We start from the raw sequence: 25,590 nt of genomic DNA on the forward strand, positions 1-25,590 counted from the left end.
AGCCTGCTTATTAGCTCTTGACATGGTTGGGCCCTGGATATTTACGGAGGCTATTTGCAGTCGCAATTGTAGTTGTGGCCATTCGATCGGCTGGCCAACACCTTGGCCATCAGGCTTAGGCCACCTCGTAAGCCGCTTAGCCGCTGAGCTTTTGATTTCCAAATGAAGTCACTCGGGGCGGGGACTAGCAAAATTGCGGAATGTTTCGATTTCTAGTACAGAAGAGACCATTAAATTTCTGAAATCAGAACAGCTTTAATTTCGATCCAAGGGCGAAGGGTAACAGAATCAGAGTTTACTAAATCCAGCCAGCAATAAACTCTATATATAGTAACAAAAACATAAATTAAAATGTCATTAAGAGCTGTTTTTGCCAGCTCAGTGCTGGCCAAACAATTTGGCAAGCTCATTTTTATAATTGGGCCAGAAAATTTTCCCTGGCTCTGCCATTAACAGCAACTTTTCTCGAGAGCATGAGAGAGCAAAAAATATTACCCGGAATTTCCCCACACACACACAATTTATTTCAATTGTAGGCAGAACAATGAGGGAAGGAAATTAAATTTTCATTTATTTCATCAATTGAATTTGTATTTTGGGGGCAAGCAGAATTAATGGTTTGTCGTTTAATTTTCCAGTGAAATCCCCGCGCACTTGAATAATAAATGGATACTTAGAAGATGTCATTTTTTCGACAGCTTTTCCCATTGGCACGATGCGCCTCCGCGCCTGTCTGTCAAATATTTGATTTGGCCTTGGTCTAAACTGGTGGAAATTCTTTCCGCTTCCTTGAAGGCCACCGTTGGCCACTTGAGAAGCATCCATCGCCCTCTTCGACTCGAGGGTTTCCCGGGTAAGAAAGCATTTCGATTAGCCGGCATTTCTAGGCATTCGAGTGGAATTTTTGAGATTAGTGGACTCGAGATGGACTCGCCTAATTGGCCAGCTTATTAAAGCCATTGAACTTGAAGTTGGGCCAACTTTCGGCAGGGGAAACAGCTGCTGGCCGGAAAAGGAAAACTTTTCGCCCACTTGCGTCCAACTTTTGGCCCCATAAATTTCCATATTAGGAGAGCAGCAGAAGCAGCAAGCTGCACAAACATAGTTGATCCAATTAACTAACTAAGAATCACTTAGCTTGAAAGTTTAGCCCTGGACTTTACTCTGCACTCCACACACTTCCAGCACATCTCTCCACATTGCTTTGAGGCATCAAAGTTATCCCTTTAAATGCTTACTCAATCAATTCTCGGAGTGGCTCCAAGGGGTGGCTTATCCTTCCACTCCACAGACTCGTTGCCATTGTCCTGCGAGAGGCTTTTGACGAGACAATTTGTATTCATTGCCACTTTAATATTTAGCGATGCGTAAGCCGCTGTCAGTCACTGCATGGTGAAGTGATTTTTTCCCCAGCTTGCTTCCATTTCTTTTAACATTTTTTTTGTACAGAATTTTCTGTCCCTCTTTTTTTGCAGAGCTTCCGGGTGTTTGTTTGTCTGCGTTTTAAAGTGCAATAATTTGCATTGCCACTGACATGATATCACTTTGAAGTGCTGCACTTCCCGCTGGCACTCACCGCCAATTGAGGAAACAAGCACGTTAGTGGCACATGGCAGCAAAAACAGTGTATTTAAATTGCCAGAGAGCTATTTGAATTAAAACTTTCGAAAATGTACGCATTAATTGGCGCGTTTTTATCAGTTTCCAATTGAAATAAAATCGATGTTAAATTCTGTATTAAAGGCAGGCTGCAAGTAAATAATACAAGTAATCCATGTCACTTGCATCCCATGTGTAAGCACTCGAATTAAAGGAATTATACATAATACTAATATCTATATTTCGTTTTTTTCTTCTCCAGAAAATTTCTTTAATTAAATTTAATTAAAAACTTGTTCATAGTAATATACCCCCCATCAACTTTAACATTTCACAATTAAAATTCTCTCTGTCCAGAAGCAGAGCGTCAAAGCTTTGATCCCTGAATCCTTTGACAGGACTCCCCTCCTCTTTGCATTGCAACTCATTAAAAATGTTTAAGGGGGGTCGCAACAAAGACAAACAAACGGCAAAGAAGCAAGAGAGGAAGCAGGGAAAGGGTGGTGGAAAATCATGGAAAGATGCCGTGGCAGATGAAGGAAAAGCGGAAAAATCCGCGAATGAGTCAAGGTGAACACACTCTTTGGCCCAAAAATCCGCTTTGGCAAGCAAATGCAGCCCAGCTCCGTGCCCCAGAAGACTATCCCTCTTAACCTCCAACATCCAGACACCCACATCCACCCACCCATACCTTGCTGGATGCACTTGCTCTAGACGCCTTCGCCTCGCTCCTTCTTTGTTTATTTGCTCAGAGCGTTTTCAGTTGACTGCATTGCTTGTCGCTAGCTGGAAATGCGGGTGAAAAGTCGTGGGGCAAATCGTGGTGAAAGGAAAAAGGAAAGGGAGAATGCAATAAGTCACCGATTGGCGACAGGCTGCACGAATGTGTGGCCTAGTGCGAAAAAAATGCGTTGCGTACATAAAAATGGGTTACCAGTGCCGAGGCTGCCGAGGGCATATTACGTATACGTATACGTACTACAATTGCCCAGCGTAATGGAAAGCCATAAAATGCGATTTATGGCAAGTGAAAGAGGGATGGCCACAGCGGACAGCGGGGTTAATCAAGGTCAGTCCCGTGGGTGGAGAGCCTTAACCCCGAGTCCCCCTTGTATTTGCAGGCGAACTAATTGCTCTCCTCATTAAGAGAAAAGTGCAGAGTCAATGCAGTGGAATGATAAGGTGCCGGAAAGCCTTCTTGAAAAACACCTCGAGTTGGTTTTATTAATAAACTAAAGCAAGAAACTTGTGACAGTAAGTTAAAATGTATTCTTTAATATTTTTCTGGGAAAACTTACTAATACTAATTATAGGGAAAATGGTAATGTTCATGTCGCATTACTTACCTCTCTTGACTTGCCATCTTCTTTCCCGCCCGCTCATCGAAATCATTGATTGAGTTTTGGGATTTGTAGATATCATTAACTGTCCCACATGACATTTGTGTGTGTTTGTGTCCTTGTCCCCGCCTGATTAGCCATTTATATTCACGTTCATGTCACCCCTGGCCGACGAGCTCCTTTTGTGTCCTTTGGGGTTGGGCTGCAATTAATCGTTGAAAGGAGTACACGCCCCCGGAGCAACTCGATGCTACTCTCGTCTGCGCACTTAAGTGATGCTAATTTATGGCCTCGGCACATCTTGTTTGTTTGCCATCTCCGATGAATGGGCCTTTCCCCAGGGACGTTCTTTTCCCCCGACTTTTGCTCGTTTGCCGCTCGGTCGGTTTGTCCGAGTTTGTGGCATTTTCACCAGGAGTTTTGCGGTAAGTTTTTAAGCCAAGGTTAGGAGGCTTTGTTGCCGGTTGTGTCCACCCTTGTATGCAACCTTGTTGGTCACATTTCAATTCACCAAATCTCAGATCTCTTCTAGATACCCAGAAGAAAAAAATATTGTCATTTGAATAATAGCAAAGGAAATATGAAACAAATTATGATATTAGTGAAGGATTTAAAATTCTAATTTAATTATATTAAACTTCGGAATACAATTAAGTTTTTCCCTAACCTTCAAGCTTACATGAACAAAGACCATTATGCTGCTTATCTTTCTGGCTAATTCAAAGACATTTAACCGGGTCAAAGGACACCTACATCACATCCATTTGCATCCCGTTTCCATGCCATCAATTTCATTTGATTGTTATTGTTGTTGTGGTTGCGACACCAAATTGCAACCGCATCCGAATCCAACCACCTAATCAGCGTGTGACTCGCACACTAATGAACTCCGGCCGCCAATTAGCCAATGGAAACGCCCTGTGACCTCTGACCACCTGCCCACTCCTGACTCCATCCACGGTATAACCACCTGCCCCCTTGATTGCACGGACAAGATGGCGTGGAGATCAGGCTGAACAGGGCTTTCTCCTGATGCCCATCGCTTTCTGTTTAATGTCCTCAACTGTCATCAGTCAAAGGAGAGGCACACTCGGCAACGCTGGACTTTCCTTTTGAGTTACTCTTGGAATGTCCACGGTGTTCCATGGGGCTTCTCATGGCATGGGAACTGCGGGGAACCTACTGAAACTAGAGTGGGTTACTGAGGAGATTCCTTTTTGTTTAAAGAATATTTTAGGTGCTTGAATTTTACAGCGAATTGTATTCAACTTTAACCATTTTGTTTATACTTATTTATATTTAAAGTGTATGTTAGAATTCAATAAAATTATTTTAACTACGGCGAATAGATTTACTGGGCTCTTTTGTAATTAAAATAATAAATTTACCTATATCCTAAATAGAATTTATTCTGGAAATTTCAGGACTTATACAACTGTCTAGTGAGTCACAACCTTCTAAGGAGCTACAAGTACATGATGAGCTATCCGTACAACTATCTTGAGAGTTATCTTTATGAATGAATGGTAAGTGATTTTGAATAGAGCTCTGTAGCTTCTCCCGCACTAGCAAATATGCTGTAAGAAAAACTAAAGAGAAACCTAAAAGTATCCGTTCGATAAAGACATTTCCCATAACTACCTGCAAGCAGGAAGACTGTGATGATAACCACGATTTTAATTCCATTTTCCTGGTATTTTTTCGGTCCCGAAGGTACTGCACACTTGGGGCAGAAAGGTCTCAGCGGACGATTTCTTTCCATGACCATTTTCTCCAAACAGGGTGACTCCGGACCACATTTGGATAGGAAAAGGGGTTTGTTTTCCAGGTTAATGGGCAGGCATTTGGTGTAAATTTGCTCCCGAGGAAGGCTTCGGAAAAAGGCCAAGGTGGTTTCGCCGTTAAAACAGTTTTCGGGCTTGAGAAAAGATTGAATGCTTAAATAATGATTATACTTTTGGTCCTCGTGAAAGTCAAAGCACTGCAGGCAGATCCGGACCTCGATTGTGGCATAGGGTTCCACCTTTCCAGCATTGGGCCTCAAACGATAGTGCCTAAAGGCATTTGACTTGATCTGGACGATATGAATAGGGAATTAAATAATATTTGTGCTTCATTAGTTGTGTTTATAAATCAACAAATCACCTTGAATAGAACCACCATATGGGTGGGATTCAGCAGGGTCAGTATTCGCCTCTGTGGACCATGGTACGGGGCATAGAAGGTCAGTTGTTGTGGACTCACGCTCAGCAGCTCCATTCCCCCCTCGGAGCCTTTTTTAGCAATTGATTTTGACTTTTGGCCGTCAGCTTCCTTTTTCTATTCCTCCCTCCCCAAAAAACAGAAAGCAATCGAAATGTGTCGGAAATATGCCAGCAATCGGAATGTTTTTGACAGCATTTGCATATGCTGCCCATCGTTCCGAGGGCAGTACATGTTTCTGCATTTATTGCCACCAGATGGAGCACTCTTTATCCACATTCCACATCCCACTGCCAGCGCCAAACCCCCAAAATGTTGCAACAGAATCGCTGACCAAAGCTGGAGGCATCATCACGAATTAGCATTAGGCACTGGTCATGTGGTGGGCAATGCTTTGAAATTATTTGCAATCCATTGCACTGGCCTCGGACTCTCCCAGGGATTTCGGACGGATGATGAACTCGGCTGTCCAATTGCGTTTTTGGGTCATTCATTTCCCCCTGCGGAGAAGGGAATCGAGCGAACAATTGATGATACCACATGTGGCACACTGGATAAATGATGACATTGAGAGGGGTTTCGGATTGATTCCCTGCTGTGCAAGGGTTTTTATTCCAATGTGTTGGTATTTGCCAAGATTTTTTTAGCTATTATTTAATGTAGTTTCTTAAACCAAAAAAAAAAAACCTGCCAGTTTGCCCTTTCGGGGATTTTACAAACATTTATTAACATTTAACTTTCACCTGCCAACCAAGTCTTTGTTTTCTGGGCTTCGCTCTTCCTCATTTGCTGGTTCTGCTCCATAACTAACCGTTGACAATGTCGTGGATCAGTTGTCCGTAGTTAACCATACCATGGGCATCGATCCTTCCCGCTAGCAGTTCGTTCACCTCGGCTTCGGTCATGCAATCCTCGCAGCGTGTAAGGATACGCCGGAGCCTTGATGCTGGCATGTAACCGGAGTTGTCGACATCGTAGAGCCGCAGACTGAATGTGAACTCATCTTCCTGGGCCTGTCTCCTGCGTGCACTCGGCTTGGTTGCACATTTGCCAAGGCTGCTGTATATGGCCATGACCTCGTCGAAGGAGATGCGCCGAATGGTGCCAGTCTCCAGTAGGCTGATGTGCTTCTTAATCACCTGCTGGCTGGGATTGGCGCCCATTGCCCTAAGGCAGTCACCCAGAGAGCCAACGGCGATCTTGTTGTCCCCACGGCTGTCGTGCTTTAGGAATATATCGTGCATTTCCAGGATGTGGCTTCTCTTTGGCTTGGGACACGGAGGCGGAGGTGGCCGGTTGCTGCTCTTCTGACGATTGATGACCGCTTTGGTTAATGATGGATGTTTGGATGAGGTGTGGCATTGATTGTCTGCTTTCAACATCTTCGGGCAGGCTGGGAACTTGCCCACGGAAAGGAACACAGACACGTGTTACGGCTATGGACAACGGGATATATGATTGCAAGCAATATTTTGTGGTATTGCGATTGCTGTTAAAGGACACACATGGCACTGGATCGTATACGGAAACCGGATATGGGAAGACACAGAAATATGAATATGCCGGACATGCTGTGACAGGTGAAAGTAGACTGACTTGATCCAGGAAACTTGAACTGCTATGTCTATAAAATATTTATTCAAATACTATAAAGCCGCCTTTGCAACACAATTATTTCATGGATCGATTATCAGAAAGAAAGAGTGATGAATTGGAGATAACTTCACCGATCCAGTCCTTGAAGAAAGCCACATCCGCATAGATTCCCGGATATCTGGGATCGGCATAGCCGCTGCCCCATGAAACGATGCCGCTAAGATGGCCATTTTCGATATCCACCAAAGGACCGCCGGAGTCGCCCTTGCACGCATCTCTTCCTGGCGCTGCGGCACCTAAATTATCCCGAGTAACAACTTTATTGTCAGACGCCAGGGCAAGGGTACACTTTAGGTGATCTGCAATGACTACCTCTACACCTCGTGAAAGAAAATATCATTTTCCCCAACCACTCACGAAGGCTTTGGTCCCAGGCCTTGCTGTATTCTTAGCCAGGGGAATTGTCTTCATATCTTCCCCCAGTTGCCAAGGAGCCTCCGCAATGGACAGTCGATGTCCTCCTACAATCCGTTGTTCCGGTTGGGTGATCCGTTCAGCCGAAAGCAGGACTGCAGTCGAGAAAATAATCCAGCACTTCAAGAACATTTTTGATCTTTGATAACTTGAGATCTGGTTGTAAGAACTGAAATGGGATCCGCTCTTTTATATGGCTTGAAACGGAAAACACTTTATCTGTTGACTTCTAAAAATATAAATCGCCCCTTATGTATTAAAATAGATAAAGATAAGCTTAATATTTTCCTATAATTATTAAATACAAAGTTTGCTTTTATTGAGGAAGTTCAGCAAAAGCTATGGCATTATGGAGGTCAAAGAATGCATAGTTTTATCAGAGAAAAGGAATAGTTTGCATATTGTACGGCTATATATAATTAAGAGATAGTAGGACTTTAAAATGTAAGAGTTTTGCCATCAGTAATAGGTCTTATTTAGAAAATCAATTCAGTTTCTCACTTGCTTTTTGTGCTGTTAACTGACTAAACTTATTTAAAGAACAAGAAAGGAAGCTAACTTCGGCACGCCGAAGTTTGTATACCCTTGCAGATATTATTTTATTACATTTTAACTATACTTATTATGTTCATGAAAATCGGACAACTATATCATATAGGTGCCATATAAACGATCGGTAAATGTAGAGAAAATGTAAAGCTGGGAATGCAAAACTGTAACTGTCAAACTTTAAACATAATAAGTATACGTAAAATGCAATGAAATGAAAAATTGATGGAACACACAAATATGAATCAATAAAAGATGGTGAATTCAATGTGCAATTGTTTGGTGAAGGCGGCATTTATTTGGGATCGTTTGGGGAAAAATCTAATTATTTTGAAAGCCAAATCTAAATTTTTAAATTTTTTTTCTGAATTTTAAACATTTTTTTTTATAATTTTTTTTTATAATTTTTTTTATAATTTTTCTAAATTAAACTTTTTTTTTTTAATATTTAAAACTTTTCTTAATTCTTAAAATTTTGTCTGAATTTTTAAAATTTTTTTCAGATTTTATATATTTTTTAGAATTTTTTTTAGAATTTGTTAAATTTTTTTAAATGTTGTAACTGCCAAATTTGAATTTGAATTTAACTGCCAAATTTGAATTTGAATTTAACGACGATCAGTTTCAGTGTGCCCAGGTGCAGTTGTAAAATAACACCTAAATTTGGATTCAAACGGTTTGAGTCTGCGCTAACTTTCGCCGGCTCCGAAATGGTTTGAAACTTGGACAAAATTTACAATATGGTCACACTGGCACGTTTTTCGTGGCCCAAAGTTTTTATAACAGTTTATAACAGTTTTCAGTTGCTTGCTGCTGGCTTCTGTTTGCCTGTTACCCCAGTTTGGGCAACGGCCAAATTGGTTGGAAATTTTTGCTCACCTGCATGCGTGATGCTCATCTGCATCAGTGATGCTCATCTGGCAATAAAGTCGGGCTTAATGTCAGTGATGCGTATGTGCATCAGTGATGCTCATCTAGCTATTTTTTTGCATTATTGGTAGAAAATTGCATCTCACTAGCTGCCAGTGATGAGCATCACTGATGGAAGTGAGCATCACTGATGGAAGTGAGCATCACTGATGGAAGTGAGCATCACTGATGGAAGTGAGCATCACTGATGGAAGTGAGCATCACTGATGGAAGTGAGCATCACTGATGGAAGTGAGCATCACTGATGGAAGTGAGCATCACTGATGGAAGTGAGCATCACTGATGGAAGTGAGCATCACTGATGGAAGTGAGCATCACTGATGGAAGTGAGCATCACTGATGGAAGTGTGCAAAACTTTTCATTCAAATTAGCCGCTTTCCAAACTGAGGTAACAGGCGAACAGAAACCAGCAGCAAGCAACTGAAAACTGGTATAAACTGTTATAAAAACTTATGGGCAAAAATAATAATTGGTATAAACTGTTATATTTCATTTTATGCATTTATACCTTATTTGTTGCCGACAACAAAAGCTTATGGCAACAACAACCTTTTTACAACAACATCCCTGCAGCAGCCCATCCAAATTTCCAAAAATTTCCATGCAAATTGCCCGTTTCCCAAATTGGGGTACCAGGCGAACAGAAGCCAGCAGCAAGCAACTGAAAACTGTTATAAACTGTTATAAAAACTTTGGGCCACGAAAAACGTGCTAGTGTGACCATATTGTAAATGTTGTCCAAGTTTCAAACCATTTCGGAGCCGGCGAAAGATAGCGCAGACTCAAACCGTTTGAATCCAAATTTAGGTGTTATTTTACAACTGCACCTGGGCACACTGAAACTGATCGTCGTTAAATTTAAATTCAAATTTGGCAGTTAAATTCAAATTCAAATTTGGCAGTTACAACATTTAAAAAAATTTAACAAATTCTAAAAAAAATTCTAAAAAATATAAAAAATCTGAAAAAAATTTTAAAAATTCAGACAAAATTTTAAGAATTAAGAAAAGTTTTAAATATTAAAAAAAAAATTTTAATTTAGAAAAATTATAAAACATCCGAAAAAAATGTTTAAAATTCAGAAAAAAAATTTAAAAATTTAGATTTGGCTTTCAAAATAATTAGATTTTTCCCCAAACGATCCCAAATAAATGCCGCCTTCACCAAACAATTGCACATTGAATTCACCATCTTTTATTGATTCATATTTGTGTGTTCCATCAATTACATTTACATATTTAAATTGTATTTATAAATATTTTAAATATTTACGCCTTCTGCAGGCTTTCATATAGCCCGGAGCCAAGATCCGATCACCGTCCTCTACTGCCATCCGGTTGAGATCTGTCCAGCCATCTGCTCGCTCCTCCAGCTTTATCTCTGACAATCCTAAAATTATATAAAATTACTTTATAGGGTGGGAAAGGTCTCAATCACTGCGTTGCAAACTTCTGACTGAAATTATAATACCCTGCAAGGGTATAAATATGCAATTTGAAATTCGTAGATAAGAATCCATTAGGTTTCCTACTTTACGGTAACTTTATATAATTTTGTTTAGTGGCACGGCTTCTCTGGCTCTATAAAAGAATAGTTCACTGCCTCAGTTTACAAGTTAAATTTAAAAAAAAAATTTGATATGTTGGAAAAGTACTTTATTGTTCTCTGTACAGCTGCCCTTTTGTCTGCAGAGGGGATACCAGAGCAGCAAGAACGGATCATTGGCGGAGATTACGTGCCTATCGAGGATGTTCCTTGGCAAGTGGCTCTTCTTCGAAATGAAAAGCATTTTTGCGGAGGATCCATCTACAACCAGAGGGTTATCCTGACTGCCGCCCATTGTGTTAAAGGAAAAAAACTCAGAGGTCTATCAGTTCGGGCTGGATCCGCTCTTAAAAATTTTGGAGGACAACTTGTCTCGGTCGATCGTGTTATTCTGCACCAAGATTATGTTTCCAGTACTGATACTCTGGAAAACGATATAGCTGTACTGTTTCTGGCCTCTCCACTTGAGCTGGGACCAACAGTGCAGCCCATCAAACTGGCTGAAGAATCACCAGAGCCAGGAACAAATGTTTTGGTCACAGGATGGGGCGCTCTGCACGATAGGCCGTTCCTATTTTTTAAGGAAATTTTGCTGAGAACTATCCTTACCATCGTGGATCGCAATGAATGCTTTGAAGCTTATATTGCCGACAACTTTGCAATTCCAGTAAACGCTACTTGTGCATATGCCATTGGCCGTGGTGCTTGCCGTTTAGATTCAGGAGGCCCAGTGGTTACTTTGCACCCCCAAAGACTTATTGGCATCGTTTCTGGTGTGCATACATGTGCTGGGGAACTCCCCGAGTTCCATACTGACGTCGCAGCGCTAAAGGAATGGATTATTAATACTGTTGAAACATATTATCGGCATAAATAATATATATAATTTCATAATATATTATGGTTATTTTAATAAAGGCATGACGAGGTTGTATTCCTCTTCAAGGACTACGAGTTTCACAGTCGCTGATAACCCTTTTGAAAATAAAGCTGGCCAGTATAAAAATATACTTTTTAGTTTATTTTAACTTCAATTGTATTTTTACTTAAAATTGTATTTATTTTTTGAAAGACACTAAATTAAAAGAATAACTTCAGAGTAAAAAGTTTATATTTTCCATTTTGAATGACCAAAATAATAAGTTTTAAATCGCTTTGACTTCCTTCTTCAGCCAGGACAAGGTGAATAGATCTTTTTGACCGACCAATACAGGTGCCAAGGTGTCCCAAACTAGTTGGTGATAGCTATTGAGCAGCTTCACCTCCGCCTCGGACAAAAGCTCCTTCTTGATCATCTTCGTTTGCTTCGGGCACATGGTGACGGTTCTGAAGGTCAGGGCTCCGCGATTTGTAAAATTGTAAGCCGTTTGGGCGGGCACAATTTGGACAATGTCCTCGATGCGGATGCCGAAATCATCGTCCTGGTAGAAACCAGGTTCGTTGGAGATGAACATGTTCGCCTGCAGGCCGGGATCGTCGGCTACATAACCTGGTCCCACGGCCATTGGACCCTCGTGAACATTGAGGTAATGACCGACTCCGTGACCAGTTCCGTGACCATAGTCCAGTCCAACGTCCCAGAGGGCCTTCCTCGCCAGAGTGTCCAGAACTTGACCCTTCACTAAGGCGGGAAATACAGCGGAACCGAGACTCAGCTGTCCCTTAAGGACACGAGTGTAGGCCTCCTTTTCGAAGTCAGTGGGTTCACCAAAGTGAAGAGTCCTCGTCACATCCGTGGTGCCGTCTAAGTACTGAGCTCCCGAGTCGCACAGGTAGATTTCCTTGTCGGTTATCCTCCTCTTCGTGTCGTTGCTTGGGTTATAGTGAGCCAGAGATGCATGGGGTCCAGAAGCACTGATCGTCTCAAAGCTAGGCCTCACATAGTTTTCCTTTGATCCCCGAAAATACTCCAATTTTTTGGCGCCGGATATCTCGTCCACCTCCCTGCCCAGCTTCAGTTGGTTTTCAAGCCAGGCGAAGTACTGGCAGAGAGCCACTCCGTCCCGGATGTGGCTGTTGACGAAGCCCTGGGCCTCAACTGGGTTCTTAATCGCCTTCAGTAGGTTCACGGGCGTCACTGCCTGGAGTCTTCGGGACTCAGGAATCAAGGCGGTGAGGTAGTAGCTGCTGGTGGGTGCAATCCAGATATTAGACTTCTTCTTCAACACGATTTTACGAATCTCCAGGGAAATTTTTTCGTAGGAAGAGAGGGTTACAGTGACATTGTTCCTCAATTGGTGTTTGTCAAAGTCAGCGGGGATTTTCACCAGATCCACAAAGAGCTGTAGCTTGTCCTCAGTCACAATCATGTAGGAGAAGAATACGGGGTTAAACTCAATGTCTGATCCGCGCAGGTTGAGCAGCCAGGCGATCTCGTCAAGGGCACTAACCACCAATGCGTCCACACTCTTCTGCTTCATCTGCTGGCGCACATCTTCCCATTTCCTGGCAATGGTCTTGCCCGCGACCTGCAGCTTGAGCGTATCTATGGGATTGGCGTTTTGAGCGGGCTGTTCGTTGCCCCAAACTTTGTCCACAAGGTTTTCCTCGACGGGCACCAGTTTAATTCCCGCGGAGATCAGCTGGGTTTCGATGGTTTGCCATTCACGGAACGACATCAGGCGGGGATCTACGCCCACGAAGCTGCCAGCTGTGAGGTTCTGGGCTAACCAGACTCCGATGGAAGGAACGCCGCTCAGCCCTTGCTTCATCAGTTCCCAGTTGTCGTCCAGCTGCTGCTCTGCCTGCAGGTGGTAGCGACTGTCGGTCCAGAGGAGGGCGGCATTGGTGGTCACCACCGCTGTTCCTGCTGAGCCATCGAAGCCGGTGACAAAGGCGCGCCGCTCGTCATGCCGGCTCAGGTACTCCGACTGATGGGCATCGGTGGAGGGCACTATATAAGCCACAATACCGGTGGAGTTGCCCACCTGGACACTGTTCATCAGCTCCCTTAGCTGGACCAATATCGATGTGGTGTCGCTTGTTGCAGCTGCATTCTTGACAATGGTCAGCTCATCTCCAAGCCGTTCTCCTGGTTCGGGAATCTTACTTGCAGTCAGCAGAATCGCTGCGGAGAGAAGAATAAGGCATTTTATAAGCATTTCAACCTTGTTGGGCTTCTGTATTCCCTAAGAATTCTTCTTTCGATGTCTGAACTCTCGGCAGTGAACCCCTCTTTAGTGGCGACAAGAAAGCAATGCCACCAGTTTATTAAGCGGCTCTATATATAGTTCTCAGTTGTAATCTAGCTGGCTTTATGGCTTCTTATCTGCTGGTTAATAACAGAGTACAGAGAGAGAAAAGGTTAGTTAAGAGATTGCTAATATGATAAGGAGTAAATGTTCTTCTTTAAAATAAGTTTTTACGTATTTTCACACCTTTGCAAAGAGTACTTCTTATTTTTTTGACTGTCTCTGATGAGTGAATATGCAGATATTTAATCTAGGAATTAGTAGGTCGCATTCAGCCGATAAGTTTAATTTATAATGGCATTTATTAATCAACAAATTGTACAGGAAAACTAAGCTACCTGAAGCTAGATGGCCACAACAACTTTAAACCTAAAAGAAGAAGATCATTTAACAGTTAAGACATTAAAAGCAGCCTAGACCAGTTCAACATGTTTATTATGATTCTTCAAGAAGTGCACTAAAAAAAACTGGCTAAACCACTATTTAAAAAAAATAAAAAGCTGAATAAAAATCAAAAAATTTGTGAAAAATATGTATAGCTTGGATTTTATTTTCAGTAAAATTAAACATTTTATTTTGTTGGCTGAAAACTAATTTATGCTTCAGTTATGAATCGTATTCTTCTGAATTTTACTTATTGTATTCTTGATCCAATCTCTAAAGGAAAACACGCTTGTATATATTCCAGGAAAGTCGGGCTCTGCGCATTTATATCCCCAGGAAACGATGCCAATAAGCTTCAAGTCTGGCAAGCTTACCAAAGGACCTCCAGAATCGAAATTGCATGAGTCTTTACCTGGCGTATAGGCACAAATCATACCTTTAGTAACTCCTAGTAACTTAGTAAAATATTTGGTACGGCAAAGTTTATAATCCGAAATGTTGAGACGGGCGCCAAGTAATCGTGGAGCGCCCAAATTGGATCCGAAAATAGTATCACCCCAACCAGTGACTCTGCATTCAGTTCCAGTTGCTGGATTCTTTTTAGCCAGTTGGATACTCCGCGTCCTTTGGGTATTTAGATTAATGCGATCCTTTAAAAGGAGTACAGCAATATCGTTGGCAACCAACGTTACATTTTTGATTGTAGTATATTTGAAGTCCTCATGTCGGTACGCTTCTTGCACATCCACCACTTGACCACCGAAATTCGGGAAGCTTGACCCAGCTCGGACTGAATAGATTTCGGCATTTGAGGCGTTTAAGCAATGAGCTGCTGTCAAAACGATCCTCTCACTGTATATGGCGCCTCCACATTTATGTACGCCATATTCCAAAATGCCCACATGGTAAGGTGCTTCTTCGATGACCATATGATTACCACCAATGATCCGTTCTTCAGGTCCAGGAAGTCGTTCTGCAGACACAAGAGATGTCACAAGGACTGCTAGTAGGCACTTAAGAAACATTTTAATTTGTTTGCTTGGTAAGTCTGCCTTTACTGAATTCACAACTCTGATGTCAAAACAGAATTGAGTGGGTCTTATATAGGACCAAAATATTAATTATTTTTAAAGTTATCTATTAGCTTATCATATTTTGTATTTTAGCTAAAGTATTTAAGCTCAAGAATAATTTAATATATTGACTTACTTTGCATGAAAGTAAATACCTTTGCTGATTGGAAAATATTTACTTGCAACTTTGTATGCTCTTCTTGAAAGACAGAACTCTGACAGCTGAATTAAAAAGAGGATATTATAATGTTAAAATATATAACAATTTAAATAGATTAATACTTTAGCTTTATCGGTTCAATAGAATATTAAATTAGATTTAAGAAAAGTCGCCTCGCTACGAAGTCACAAGCTCTTCACGCAATCCAATGAATGTCCTCTTCCTCTCTGTTTTAAGTACTCACTCATCTATACGGCTTCAACCTAACTCCACTCACCCAGTTCAACATCATTAGGGAAAACTGCAGATAGTATTCAGGATCAGGTCCTGTTCCTAATCATTTTGCACTTCGCATGGCCGCATTTATGCAATTTGATGCTTACGCAATTATCTCGAACGAATAGTTTTACATTGCACCGATGGATAGATGGATTGCCATCGATACTCTGCTCTACCCTGCCCCTTGAGAGTCCTTGTGGCACTGCAAAGTTATCAGTGGCGGTCCTGCCACCCTCCCTCATAATGCACTTTGTATGTAAAATATTTAATTAAATGAAAAATAGCAAAACCCAATGGAGGACCCAACCGCTCCGGTTACGGGTATCCTTACGTGCTCGCATCCTGGCGAGGGCCGTAAAAAAAGTTTATTTGTTTCGCGGCTGCCTCAGTCAGTCTTCATTTATTGTAAATGAGTTTGCCAGGATGGAGGAGCGCAAGGCTGAGGTACGTGGGCCAAAGGATGCATATTGAATAAGACTGTGCGGCGCACGCAGATGGCATTCCCAATTCAATTGCAATTCCCAATGCAAATAATTTGCAGCTGAATGCCATTAATGACGGAATGCCGGATGACGAAATCGAGACTATGGCGGCTATGTTAAAATAAAATAAATATATACATATATAATAATTGTTGTACGCCGAACACTCGCTTTAATGCCACGTAATTGACTTTCGCAACAAATGAAATGAGGCGCGGTCCTGAATTAATATGGTAACTTTCCCTCCACCTGCCCGTGCGAGGGGTAATCCAATGCTAGTCGCAGGGATTCTGAAGCACCATGATGAAGTAATCGTCCTGCGGACACAGCATCACCTCGTGCAGGAGCGTTCGCAGCCGCAGGAAGGTAAACTCATTGGTGGCGTCCAGATCCTGGACCACCTGGCGCGCCTTCTCCCGCAGCGTCTGCATCAGGGCCACATAGTGCAGCGTCAAGTTGTACTCCAAGGTGGTCTTGATCGGTATCCCATCGTTGTCCACCACGACGATACCGATGACGTTCTTGAGCGCCTGGAAACGTTTTAGCAATTCTTCGACTTCGGCAGACATTTTTTTAGTTGGTTTTTTATTGATTTCTTTTCTTTGATTTTTGGTGTAACTGTGCAAGTGTCTTTGTTGTGAGAAGAATGTGTTTTCAATTTTAAGAAAAACTAAAAATAAACCAAATTTCAGGGGACTGCTCTTATTGACTTACAATTAATATTTTAATAGTGCTCAGTGTACTACATATGTATTTGCCAGGGCCTGCTGTCACCCGGATTGTTCATTTCATCTGCCAGTTTACCGACTCGATACAAGTTTTATGATGCCCGGCATAATCCCGGGAACTTGTGCTGCCTTCGCCGTCGTTGTAGCCGTAAATAAGCATTCAAGTTGGCAACAATGCCGGATGTCGGACTGGAAAACTTTTCGCTTTTGTGGATGGCAGAAGTACGGAAAATTAATTGAATGCTGTTGATGCTGCCAATGCGGATGGCGATGCCCCTGCCTGCCCTAGCCCTTGGTCCACTCGAAATGCAGATGAAATGTGTTTGCATCAACTTTTTGGGGAAGCGGGGATGGGGTGGTGCGGTACGATGCGGAAATTATGCCACTCTTCCGGCTCGACTCGGACTCCGGCGGACAAAAGCCGGATCGGACCGCACCGGACTACGGCCGGACCCAGGCCGGAGTTGTTATGAAAAAGAGTGTAAAATTGTTCACTTTTAAATTAATTAAAAGTCTTAAAACTCATAATGAAATTACTCAAATGGGCAGACGAAAACGCAGACAGCCAGACAGCCGGACAGGACGACAGGGATGGTCATAAAAAGGATTCGGGGCAGTGCACATGCAAATTCCTGGCCAGACTTGAGGGAAATTAAGCTTCTTTGCTCGACTTCTGGCTTGGCTGGAAGGGAAATTCATTTGGTAATTAAATCAATGTCCATGTGAAAAACCTCAAATGCAATTTGTCATGCAATGCCGGAGAAGTCAAATTGTGAAAAATCTCTCTCTCTCTCAAATCTTGTTAAGGGGTGGAAAACTGGGGGGAAAGCGGCTTTTCATTTTATTGCATTTTTGCTGAATAAATATTTGGATTTACTCGCCGGCCAACTGCAACATAAAAAAAAAAAAATTCAAATAAGCGAATTGGAATGCAACAGGAGCCGGCGAGTCCTTGATCCTGTTTTAGATGTACACACGAAACTGAAATATTTACAAATGTAGTTTGCAATTTATGCAACCTGCAAACAAACACATGTATTTTATTAGTTACAAAGTCATGGCGGAAAAACAAAACAGTTTTCACTTCAAAATGCAATTTTGCAACTCTGATGATGATTTACACCAACATTCCAGTAACATATATTTCAAATGGGAAATGGAATGCGCCACATTTAATTTGATATTTGAATCCAAGAGTTTGGCTTCACTCTTTATTGTTTATTATACCCTTTCAGGGTATTATAATTTCAGTCAGAAGTTTGCAACGCAGTGAAGAAGACGTTTCCGACCCTATAAAGTATATATATTCTTGATCAGCATCAACAGGGGAATCTTTCTAGATATGTCAGGAAGAAATCGATTTTTTGGCCATTTTCGCAAAATTTTATATACATCATTAAAATTTTTGATTTTGATATAAAATTGAATTTTCAAAATTTTTAAATGAAGTATGCAGATTTATTAACTGTAGAAAATAATACACAGAACAGTTTTCCGATTTAAAATTAATGCTCTTTTGGCCTAGTTATGATATTTTTAATTTAAAAAAAATCAAGAAGTTTTTTAATATAAAAAATCCGATTTTATAATACAAAATACTATTTTTCCAAGTCAAGGAATCATTTTCGACCCCATAAACCATATATATTCTTGATCAGCATTAACACGGGAATCTTTTTAGATATGTCCGATAGAAATCGATTTTTTTGCCATTTTTGCGAAATTTGATAAGGGGTTACATCATTAAAATTAGCAAAAATGACCAAAAATTTTGATTTCTTAAAATTTTAAATTTGGTATGCAGTTTTTTTAAATTAATAAAAACAAACACAAAACTACTTTCCGAATCGAAATTAATGCATTTTTGGCTTAGTTATGATATATTTTAATTGTTACCTGCAAGGGTATACAAACTTTGGCTGGCCAAAGTTAGCTTTCTTTCTTGTTATTTATTCATTTCAGAATTTAGTGTGGCTTACTTTTAATTAGGTAGCTCATTTTACTGTGATATTTTGTTATTAAAAATGCCTCAAATTCATAAAATCCGTCTGTTTATTTCTTTAATTTTTGACTCATGTAATGAATATGTAATTAATTGCCAATTAATTGATTTTTATTTTTTAAATAAATATGCTTGGGCATTTTTATCATTCATTTGTTCGGATTTCCCTTGTTTTGTCACCTCTCGTTTCCTGCCCAGCAACTGCAGTGAATAATAAAGAATAATTTATTTATCATGGAATCATTGGACATATTTGCAAATTTCTGCAAATATATAATCAATTCCGCACCGTGTTAATGATATCACAAGCCTCCCCTTTTGCTGAGTCCTTCGATTCGAGATGTCCTATTTAAAGTGGCAAATTTCAGTATATGAATTATGAGCCGGGCCAAGTTAATGAGAATCGGATTTAATTGCTCATTAGTAGGGGATACACGCACACATGCTCAGATTATACATATTAGCAGCTACATTGTACCTTCGTCCTGGCCAAAATTTAAATTATGATTGAGCATTGCTGTAGGTGTCGTCTGTACGTGACTGCTTTGTTCTTAATTCAATTATAATTAATGACGTGTGTAAGTCTAGGTTTGTTAAAGGCAACGAAAATTATGTTTATCTTCAGAGAGAAGTAAAGCAATTTTGAATAGAATTTTGCCTAGAAATTATTTAAATTATTGTGTTGAGAATTATATATATATTAATCTACATTGAATTCGAAATCTTAAATGTATTCCCAATTATTTGTTGTTAAATTATTATTGTTCTTCGCTCAACACCATTTCTACTTGATTTAAATCTTTATTTTTACAAAGAGAAAGTCAGTTTCGACAGGCGAAAATAATTTCCTTTGAGCAAGGTTAATCGTTAAAGTCCCAGTAGGCGCACTTGAACCATTTTGAGAGTATCGCGGGAAAGTACACCTTAGTTAAGCCGAAATCCCACCTGAAGAGTGAGTTGGATAAGACACGAAAATCGCTTCCTGCCGGCGCCTACAATGGAATCTGATTTAGAGCGACTTTAGACGGGGCTCTTAAATAAAAGACTCCCGGATACCGGCAAGGTGTGACACTTTTCATTTAAGCAAAAAGTGCCGGAGGTAACCATTTTAAATGGGCCTCTGTGCGAGCAGCCTTCGGGCCAAGATAAATGCGTGAACACGATATCCCACTGGCTTCAAGGATGTTTCCCGCCTGGCTGCCAGTGGTGCTCCTGGGCCTGCGAAAGTGTTTGTTTGTCTGCACCTGACGCCTTTTTGTTGTGCTTTTTAGTATTTTATTACATTTCTCTGTTTGCATACCTACATACATGCCCCAAACGAGTGTGTGAGTGGGCGGGTGTGTATATTTTTGGATGAGCCAGCAATGGCTTTTGAACCTATCTCATCTTGATAAATGAAATGAACATTCTGCTGTGCGAAAATCCTTGTAAATCGTTGAAATTGAAAATTTGCGATATATAAAAATATTAAAAATAAATATGAAAATAAAACATTTGTGATTATTAAATTTATAATAAATTTAAATCGCTTTAATAAAGGCCAACAAACAAAGTAAGCCATGGCTTTACAATTTTCCGTCTCTTCTTTTACCTTTAAATTATTTTCTTTTTAAATTTCATCTTTTTAAGCCATCTCTCGCTCTTTTATTCCTGTCAATTATGTATTAACCGTTTCTGGCGATTACAGGCCACTTTCCTTTCAGTGAGCCTTCCTCCTCCACTTACTATTACTTAGCAGACGGACTCAAAGCATTTGCTTATCAAAGTGCAAAACTTCTATCATATTTAACGGCAAAAAAAAAGGTCAACAAAGAGTGAAATAGAAGAGAAGGAAAAACCTTGACATCACCTTTTTCAATCAACTAAAAAGTGTCTTGTTCGTCGGCTAAAACCCCGCCACCATCACCACCACTGACTCAATAAGCCGGCATTTTATTTGCATTTTTTTCGTCACTTGCTCGGCGTCCGTCCCAAAGGCGAGCTGTCGTCATTTCTGCCGCTTCGTTGGGCTGCCAGCCGAGTTTTTCACTTTGTGCCGCCCAGCATTCGAGGCATCATCTTCAGCCAGGGGCAAGGGGTGTGCTCCCGCCGGGTGGGGTGGCCTTGGAGGTGGTGGCTGCCAGTGGGTGGCAGCATCGGCGGCAGCAAATTCATCATCGTCTCAGCACGCGTCTGTCAGCCGCGCTAAGGATACAATAAATGTCTTTCGCGGTCGCCCATCCTGCAGATATTCTGTCCTTACCGTGATGTGTCCTGATGGCCTTGCCTACACGTCGAGAAAATTAATATAATTTTAAATGCTTTTCTTTATAAATTTGAATTAGGGGAAATAACAGGTTGGTTGTAAGATCTTAAAAAAACTTTAGGAAAGACAACTGTATAGATCTGGCTGCCAAAGAATCCTTACAAATATATATTTCTTTCCGTGTACTTGTCCGTCTGCTGCCAGGACACCCTATACCGGTGTGTGTGTGTGTGTGTGTTTGTTCGAGTCTGAGTGAAATACTCTGTCGGATTAATATGCAGTAGCGCTTTGCATTTTTTCATAGCCTCCTCTTTGGTTTGTATCGTCATTTTCCGTTGCTGTTGGTTTATTCATTTGGCTTTCCCAGCTTTCTTTTTCCATCCTCCAGATATATTTTTGTATATATATTTGTTTCTTTTTTTGGTCTTGCCTCTTAGCCCTGAGGCTCAGGTGCACTTTGGGGATAACAAATTAAACAACTTTATGCAAGTGGAGCTGAATAAATTGCGCCAGATCTCAGCGTATGGATTCACTTGAAACAAGTAGCTTTGCCAGAATTGGCTTTTTGTTTTCTATTTGTATAAAAATATTAAATATTAAACATTAAAAGGGTTTTGATGGGATTACGCTAGAATGAGAATAACAATCTGTAATAGGATTATCGCTGCAAAAGAGGTTTCATTGTTGCATATTTATTCAATCCAATGTTATGTTTATTACATTTAATTAGGTAATGAGTAAGCTGTTGTAAGTTTTGTAAATTTCAATTCAAGCCTTGGCACCCTTGGCTGTGCGATAGAGCTTGTTAAAAGCTGGATACTCGGTTTGGCTGATGTTGCGCAGCTCATTGAAGGCCTGCTTGGCTACCCAGTGGATGACGGGGCTGTTCCACTCCTTGGACACGTGCTGGTACTTCTTGTCTTTGGTGTCCTTATTGTCCATCACCTGTTTGTAGTTGTACCAGAGGTAGACCATGCAGCGCAACTTGTAGATCCACAGGTGATTGGGCACACTGCGGATCAAGTCCTGCAGCTTGGCCACTGCCTCCATGGGCATGTTGGCCAGGATGGTGTGATCCATAAGGCCGTAGATGATCCGCATGTTACCCAAATAGTTGTTACGATTCTTGGTCAGAGCGATCTTGGCCTTGTTGATCAGATCGGCGAAGTTCCAAGTTACGCCGGGAGGCATGAAGTTATACTTTACGTTGAAATCCTCGAACTTGTCCAGTTCCTTGTCTATGTCCAAGTTGATGCTGTTGAAATCCTTCCACCAGCCGTCCCAGGTGCGATAAAATCTGCCGCGATAGACCTTGGTTAGCTCCTTGGCGATGTCCTCGCGGAAACGGTAGAGGGAGAAGTGCTTTCCTCCCTCATCCTCAAATTCGTTGACATCCATCGACTCAAGATAGACATGCTCTACGGGGGAGCGCTCCTTGCCTTTCTTGCGAGTAATGCGATAAGCCGGGCTTTTCTTAAAGAAACGAGCGAGGAAGGACTTTGATTCTGGCTGCGGCAGCCGCACTCCGTTGGTGATGTATGGCAACTTGTAGCCTCCGATATGATAGACTTTGTCTAAAATCTCCGGAGCAGCACGAGGACGCTCAGGAACGCGGGGGCTCGGCTCGCGGCGCCGCTTCTTGGCCACTTCTGCCGGCAGATCATATGGCCGCCATTGATCGTTGCCCAGACCTCTCTGTCCCGTATAATCTTGGGGACTTATCTCCGGGCCGCCATAATTGAACGACGAAGAAGACTCCATGAAACCAGAGTCTCCGCGACGACCCTCGAAGCTGTGATAGTCACCAGACGAGAAACTGTCCTTGAGTGCTGAATTAGAAAGATCTGGGAAGTTCCGGATGATGGCTGGCTGTTTCATGCCGCGCTGAAAATCATTCGAAGAAAAGCGCTCCGGTCCCACATAAACTTCATTGTTGTACTCGGGTTCCGGCTGATCATTGAAGTTCATAAAGGCCTCAATATTGGGCGACATCTCGCGACGACGATAAGTGTTATTCCAGTCCAGATTCTCTGGCGGTGGTGGCGGATTTGGCTCTGACAATAATCCGGCTCCACCGGAAATATTGTCATTCCAAATACGCCGATCGTTCCACTCGTTGAATTCATCGCCGAGAGCGCGTCTGACCACCTCGGTATTACGAAATTTCTCGCCCAAACGCTGCTTGATATTCCTAGCTGAAGACCTGGGCATAGATCTGCCAGGAGGTAACTTCTGGGGGAAATAAAACTTGGGTTATTAAGAGTCCCTAATTTCTTACCAAGTGAAACTCACGCGCGAGGCAATGGGCGATGGAATAACCGCATGCGAAGGCATTTTCACAACGTTTTGACTTTGGAAAAGTAAAATAAAATTAATTATTTTAAGGAGCTTGTTCAACCGTCAGCAATCGAAGTCAAAAGAAAAAGAAATAATATAAGGGAATAGCTGACGAACTGGAAATTCATAGCCTGCTATATCCTTTGACCGTAAGTTACAGTTTTCACTTCCTCGAAACAATCAAAGTAGGCCACGAATACTTTTTCGACATTTTCGACTCTATAAAGTATATATATTCTTGATCAGCATCAACAGCCGTCCGTCTGTTCCTACTCAAACTTAGTCCCTTAGTTTTTAGGCTGAATCAATCTTTGCATATATAGCCAATAAAGTTGAGAAAAAAGGAAAGTTTATATTACTAATCTGGAGTTTATCTGAAGGCGCTAAATTGGAATACGTGATCGTGCTTCTGAAATTGCAATTATTTTGAGGGCAAAGCTGACAAGGACCAGGTGCAATCCTCCTTCCAATGCTGACCGGATATTTCCCCATGGATTCCAAGTTCCCAAGAAGCTGAAAAAGCAAAACTACAAAAAATGGCAGCATGGAGGAGAAGGTCTTCCGCCTGTACAACTCCTGCGAAGCGGGCAACCTATCCTATTCATCTTGAAGAAACCCCAGCATATTGTTTTCCAAGCTCTGCTCCATTGAACGTGATAAACTTGCAGTAATAATTTATTGCAATCACTCAACTCAACGGCCACGTCGATGGCGAATGAAAAATCCAAAAGGGAAAAGGCGGAAAAGGACTCGTGCAATATTTTAAATTGCATCCCAAAGGATGATAAAAAGTGGAGGGCACAACATTCGAATAAAATGTGCCGCACATTCGACACACGTCGCGACAACGAATGGGCAAAAAATTGAAATAAATAAGATATAAAATGGTAGCACAAACACACACTCACACAGAGAGAATGCCCAACAGAGCAGGGGGCAACAATTTATGCATCTCCGATATATGTCCGCATATAGACGCAGACATATATATTTACGACTCCCCGTTCGATGCGATAAGTGTGTTTGAGCTTGCCCAATGCAATATTTACAATGCAGCGACACCAATCTCGGGGCATATCCGCGGGCAAGCGCGGCGTATGTGGAATGTCGCAAATGGAGGCTGGCGAGAAGGGATAACGGGAGAATGGAGCACAGAGGGACCGCCTTGTTTGCTGACTCAAACGACACTCGACCACGCCCCCCAATGACTATGGGCGCAATTAAAGCAAACAGCCAGGGGAAACTAATCTCGAGCGGCTCGTAAATTCCAAGCGGGCATTCCTGTGGGACACCCAAGGATTTCAAGGATGTGCCCCACACTCTGCACTCCTCCACCATGTGCCATTCCCTCGGCTAGCCCTGCACGAAATCTGCGACGCCGTTGGAATGACTAAGCTGCCTTTCTAATTCCTTCACTGTTTGTTTACGCTGCCAACGAATCCGAAGGATACCCTCTGGTAAAGAAGTGGCCATCGCATGTGGCGCTGGATCTGGGAGCTGCTGAAGTGCCAGATGCTGCGAGAAAGGCATGCAGAGCCAGCGCCATTTGCATATTAATTAAATGTCAAAAGGGTAACGGCAGCAGGCACTTTGTGCCCGCTTCCAATTAAATTGACTTGCGATGCGGATGTTGATGTTGATGCGAATGTGGATGTGAGTGTGGACATGGGCTTGGTCCAATCAAGGTCAAAAGACAGAAGGAATTGTATAAGAAGAAGAACAAATAAGAAAGTTATTTTAACATAGTAATTTTTTAATGAAATCTTATATTAAGAATACAAATAATTGAATATGGTTAAGATTCGATACAATCTGGTGTTATTTCGTGTAAATAACCAACTAAAAAAGATGATTAGTTCTTATACGACCATAAATACAACTGCAACAGGATGCCACTACAGTTACAGGCCAAAAATTGTGCAACTCTAACTGGCATCATGTCCCATTTTCAGCTCGTTTTCCGGACTCGAAATGAAAATGCCATAACCCGCTTATGACGCACTACTGATGGGACAAGAAGCCAAAAGGATGAGGATGAGCCTGGGCTGAAAGGAGATGGGGATGGGGATTGGGATGAGGATTCGGCCTGACAACGACAAGTGACATTTTGCGTCAATGGCCAAAAGAGGTTTCACTTTTTCTGTTTCAGAGACCAAACCGAAAACTGGTTTGTCTGATTCCAATTGGCAGATGCCCACGACACAATTGAAAGTCTGGTATACACATAGTACTTTTCCAATTTTCTGAATTTTCTAGTAAATTTGTATTGGGCCCAGCTTTTTCATACTGCTGAAAATTACTTGGATTTCATCTTTGATGACTCATTTCAGTTAACGTTTGTTCTTTGGTTAAATTCAACAAATAATCACCATACCAGACCGGGCTCCACGCAGCTCAGATGTCAATTAAGTGATGAAAATTACCTATTTGCCCACAAGACACAGCCCTAAACCCCATCCTGCCGAGTCTAGTG

At 41.6% G+C, this 25,590-nt stretch overlaps 7 protein-coding genes across 11 annotated transcripts; 1 reads left to right on the forward strand and 6 right to left on the reverse strand.

Moving 5' to 3' along the window:
* Window positions 1-3,537: 3,537 nt before the first annotated feature.
* Window positions 3,538-5,326, reverse strand: LOC108074543 (vesicle-associated membrane protein/synaptobrevin-binding protein). Of its 4 annotated transcripts, none has more exons than XM_070283548.1 (4): window positions 5,085-5,326; window positions 4,581-5,013; window positions 4,328-4,528; window positions 3,538-4,118 (listed from the first exon to the last, which is right to left on the reverse strand). In XM_070283548.1, exons 1-3 carry the CDS (start codon window positions 5,196-5,198, stop codon window positions 4,335-4,337), a joined length of 741 nt encoding a protein of 246 aa, XP_070139649.1. In that variant the 5' UTR covers window positions 5,199-5,326; the 3' UTR covers window positions 3,538-4,118; window positions 4,328-4,334. The 4 variants fall into 4 exon arrangements, with proteins under 4 accessions (XP_070139649.1, XP_070139650.1, XP_070139652.1 ...); XM_070283549.1 differs by having other exon boundaries at window positions 3,538-4,127; XM_070283550.1 differs by lacking the exon at window positions 3,538-4,118 and having other exon boundaries at window positions 4,329-4,528; window positions 4,581-4,810; window positions 4,895-5,013.
* Window positions 5,327-5,835: 509 nt separating this feature from the next.
* On the reverse strand, window positions 5,836-6,743 carry LOC108074544 (myosin-2 essential light chain). Its single transcript, XM_017166638.3, has one exon. The coding sequence runs from the start codon at window positions 6,521-6,523 to the stop codon at window positions 5,948-5,950; it is 576 nt and encodes a 191-aa protein (XP_017022127.1). The 5' UTR covers window positions 6,524-6,743; the 3' UTR covers window positions 5,836-5,947.
* A 3,587-nt stretch (window positions 6,744-10,330) lies between these two features.
* On the forward strand, window positions 10,331-11,066 carry LOC108074542 (hypodermin-A-like). Its single transcript, XM_070287057.1, has 2 exons — window positions 10,331-10,903; window positions 10,953-11,066. The coding sequence occupies exons 1-2, from the start codon at window positions 10,331-10,333 to the stop codon at window positions 11,064-11,066; spliced, it is 687 nt and encodes a 228-aa protein (XP_070143158.1).
* Window positions 11,067-11,373: 307 nt separating this feature from the next.
* Window positions 11,374-13,402, reverse strand: LOC108074487 (xaa-Pro aminopeptidase ApepP-like). The gene has a single exon (XM_041775591.2). The coding sequence runs from the start codon at window positions 13,335-13,337 to the stop codon at window positions 11,382-11,384; it is 1,956 nt and encodes a 651-aa protein (XP_041631525.1). The 5' UTR covers window positions 13,338-13,402; the 3' UTR covers window positions 11,374-11,381.
* A 544-nt stretch (window positions 13,403-13,946) lies between these two features.
* On the reverse strand, window positions 13,947-14,882 carry LOC108074541 (trypsin beta-like). Its single transcript, XM_017166634.2, has one exon. It carries the CDS (start codon window positions 14,834-14,836, stop codon window positions 14,030-14,032), a length of 807 nt encoding a protein of 268 aa, XP_017022123.1. The 5' UTR covers window positions 14,837-14,882; the 3' UTR covers window positions 13,947-14,029.
* Window positions 14,883-15,944: 1,062 nt separating this feature from the next.
* robl22E lies at window positions 15,945-16,561 on the reverse strand. Its single transcript, XM_017166641.3, has one exon. It carries the CDS (start codon window positions 16,372-16,374, stop codon window positions 16,081-16,083), a length of 294 nt encoding a protein of 97 aa, XP_017022130.1. The 5' UTR covers window positions 16,375-16,561; the 3' UTR covers window positions 15,945-16,080.
* Window positions 16,562-21,433: 4,872 nt separating this feature from the next.
* Window positions 21,434-23,230, reverse strand: LOC108074537 (uncharacterized). 2 transcript variants are annotated; one of them, XM_017166624.3, is made up of 2 exons: window positions 23,073-23,230; window positions 21,434-23,012 (listed from the first exon to the last, which is right to left on the reverse strand). In XM_017166624.3, exons 1-2 carry the CDS (start codon window positions 23,112-23,114, stop codon window positions 21,549-21,551), a joined length of 1,506 nt encoding a protein of 501 aa, XP_017022113.1. In that variant the 5' UTR covers window positions 23,115-23,230; the 3' UTR covers window positions 21,434-21,548. The 2 variants fall into 2 exon arrangements, with proteins under 2 accessions (XP_017022113.1, XP_017022114.1); XM_017166625.3 differs by having other exon boundaries at window positions 21,434-23,009; window positions 23,073-23,219.
* Between the last annotated feature and the right edge of the window lie 2,360 nt (window positions 23,231-25,590).

Source organism: Drosophila kikkawai, chromosome 2L, assembly GCF_030179895.1.
Source record: "Drosophila kikkawai strain 14028-0561.14 chromosome 2L, DkikHiC1v2, whole genome shotgun sequence".
In the NCBI taxonomy this organism is placed as follows: Eukaryota; Metazoa; Arthropoda; class Insecta; order Diptera; family Drosophilidae; genus Drosophila; species Drosophila kikkawai.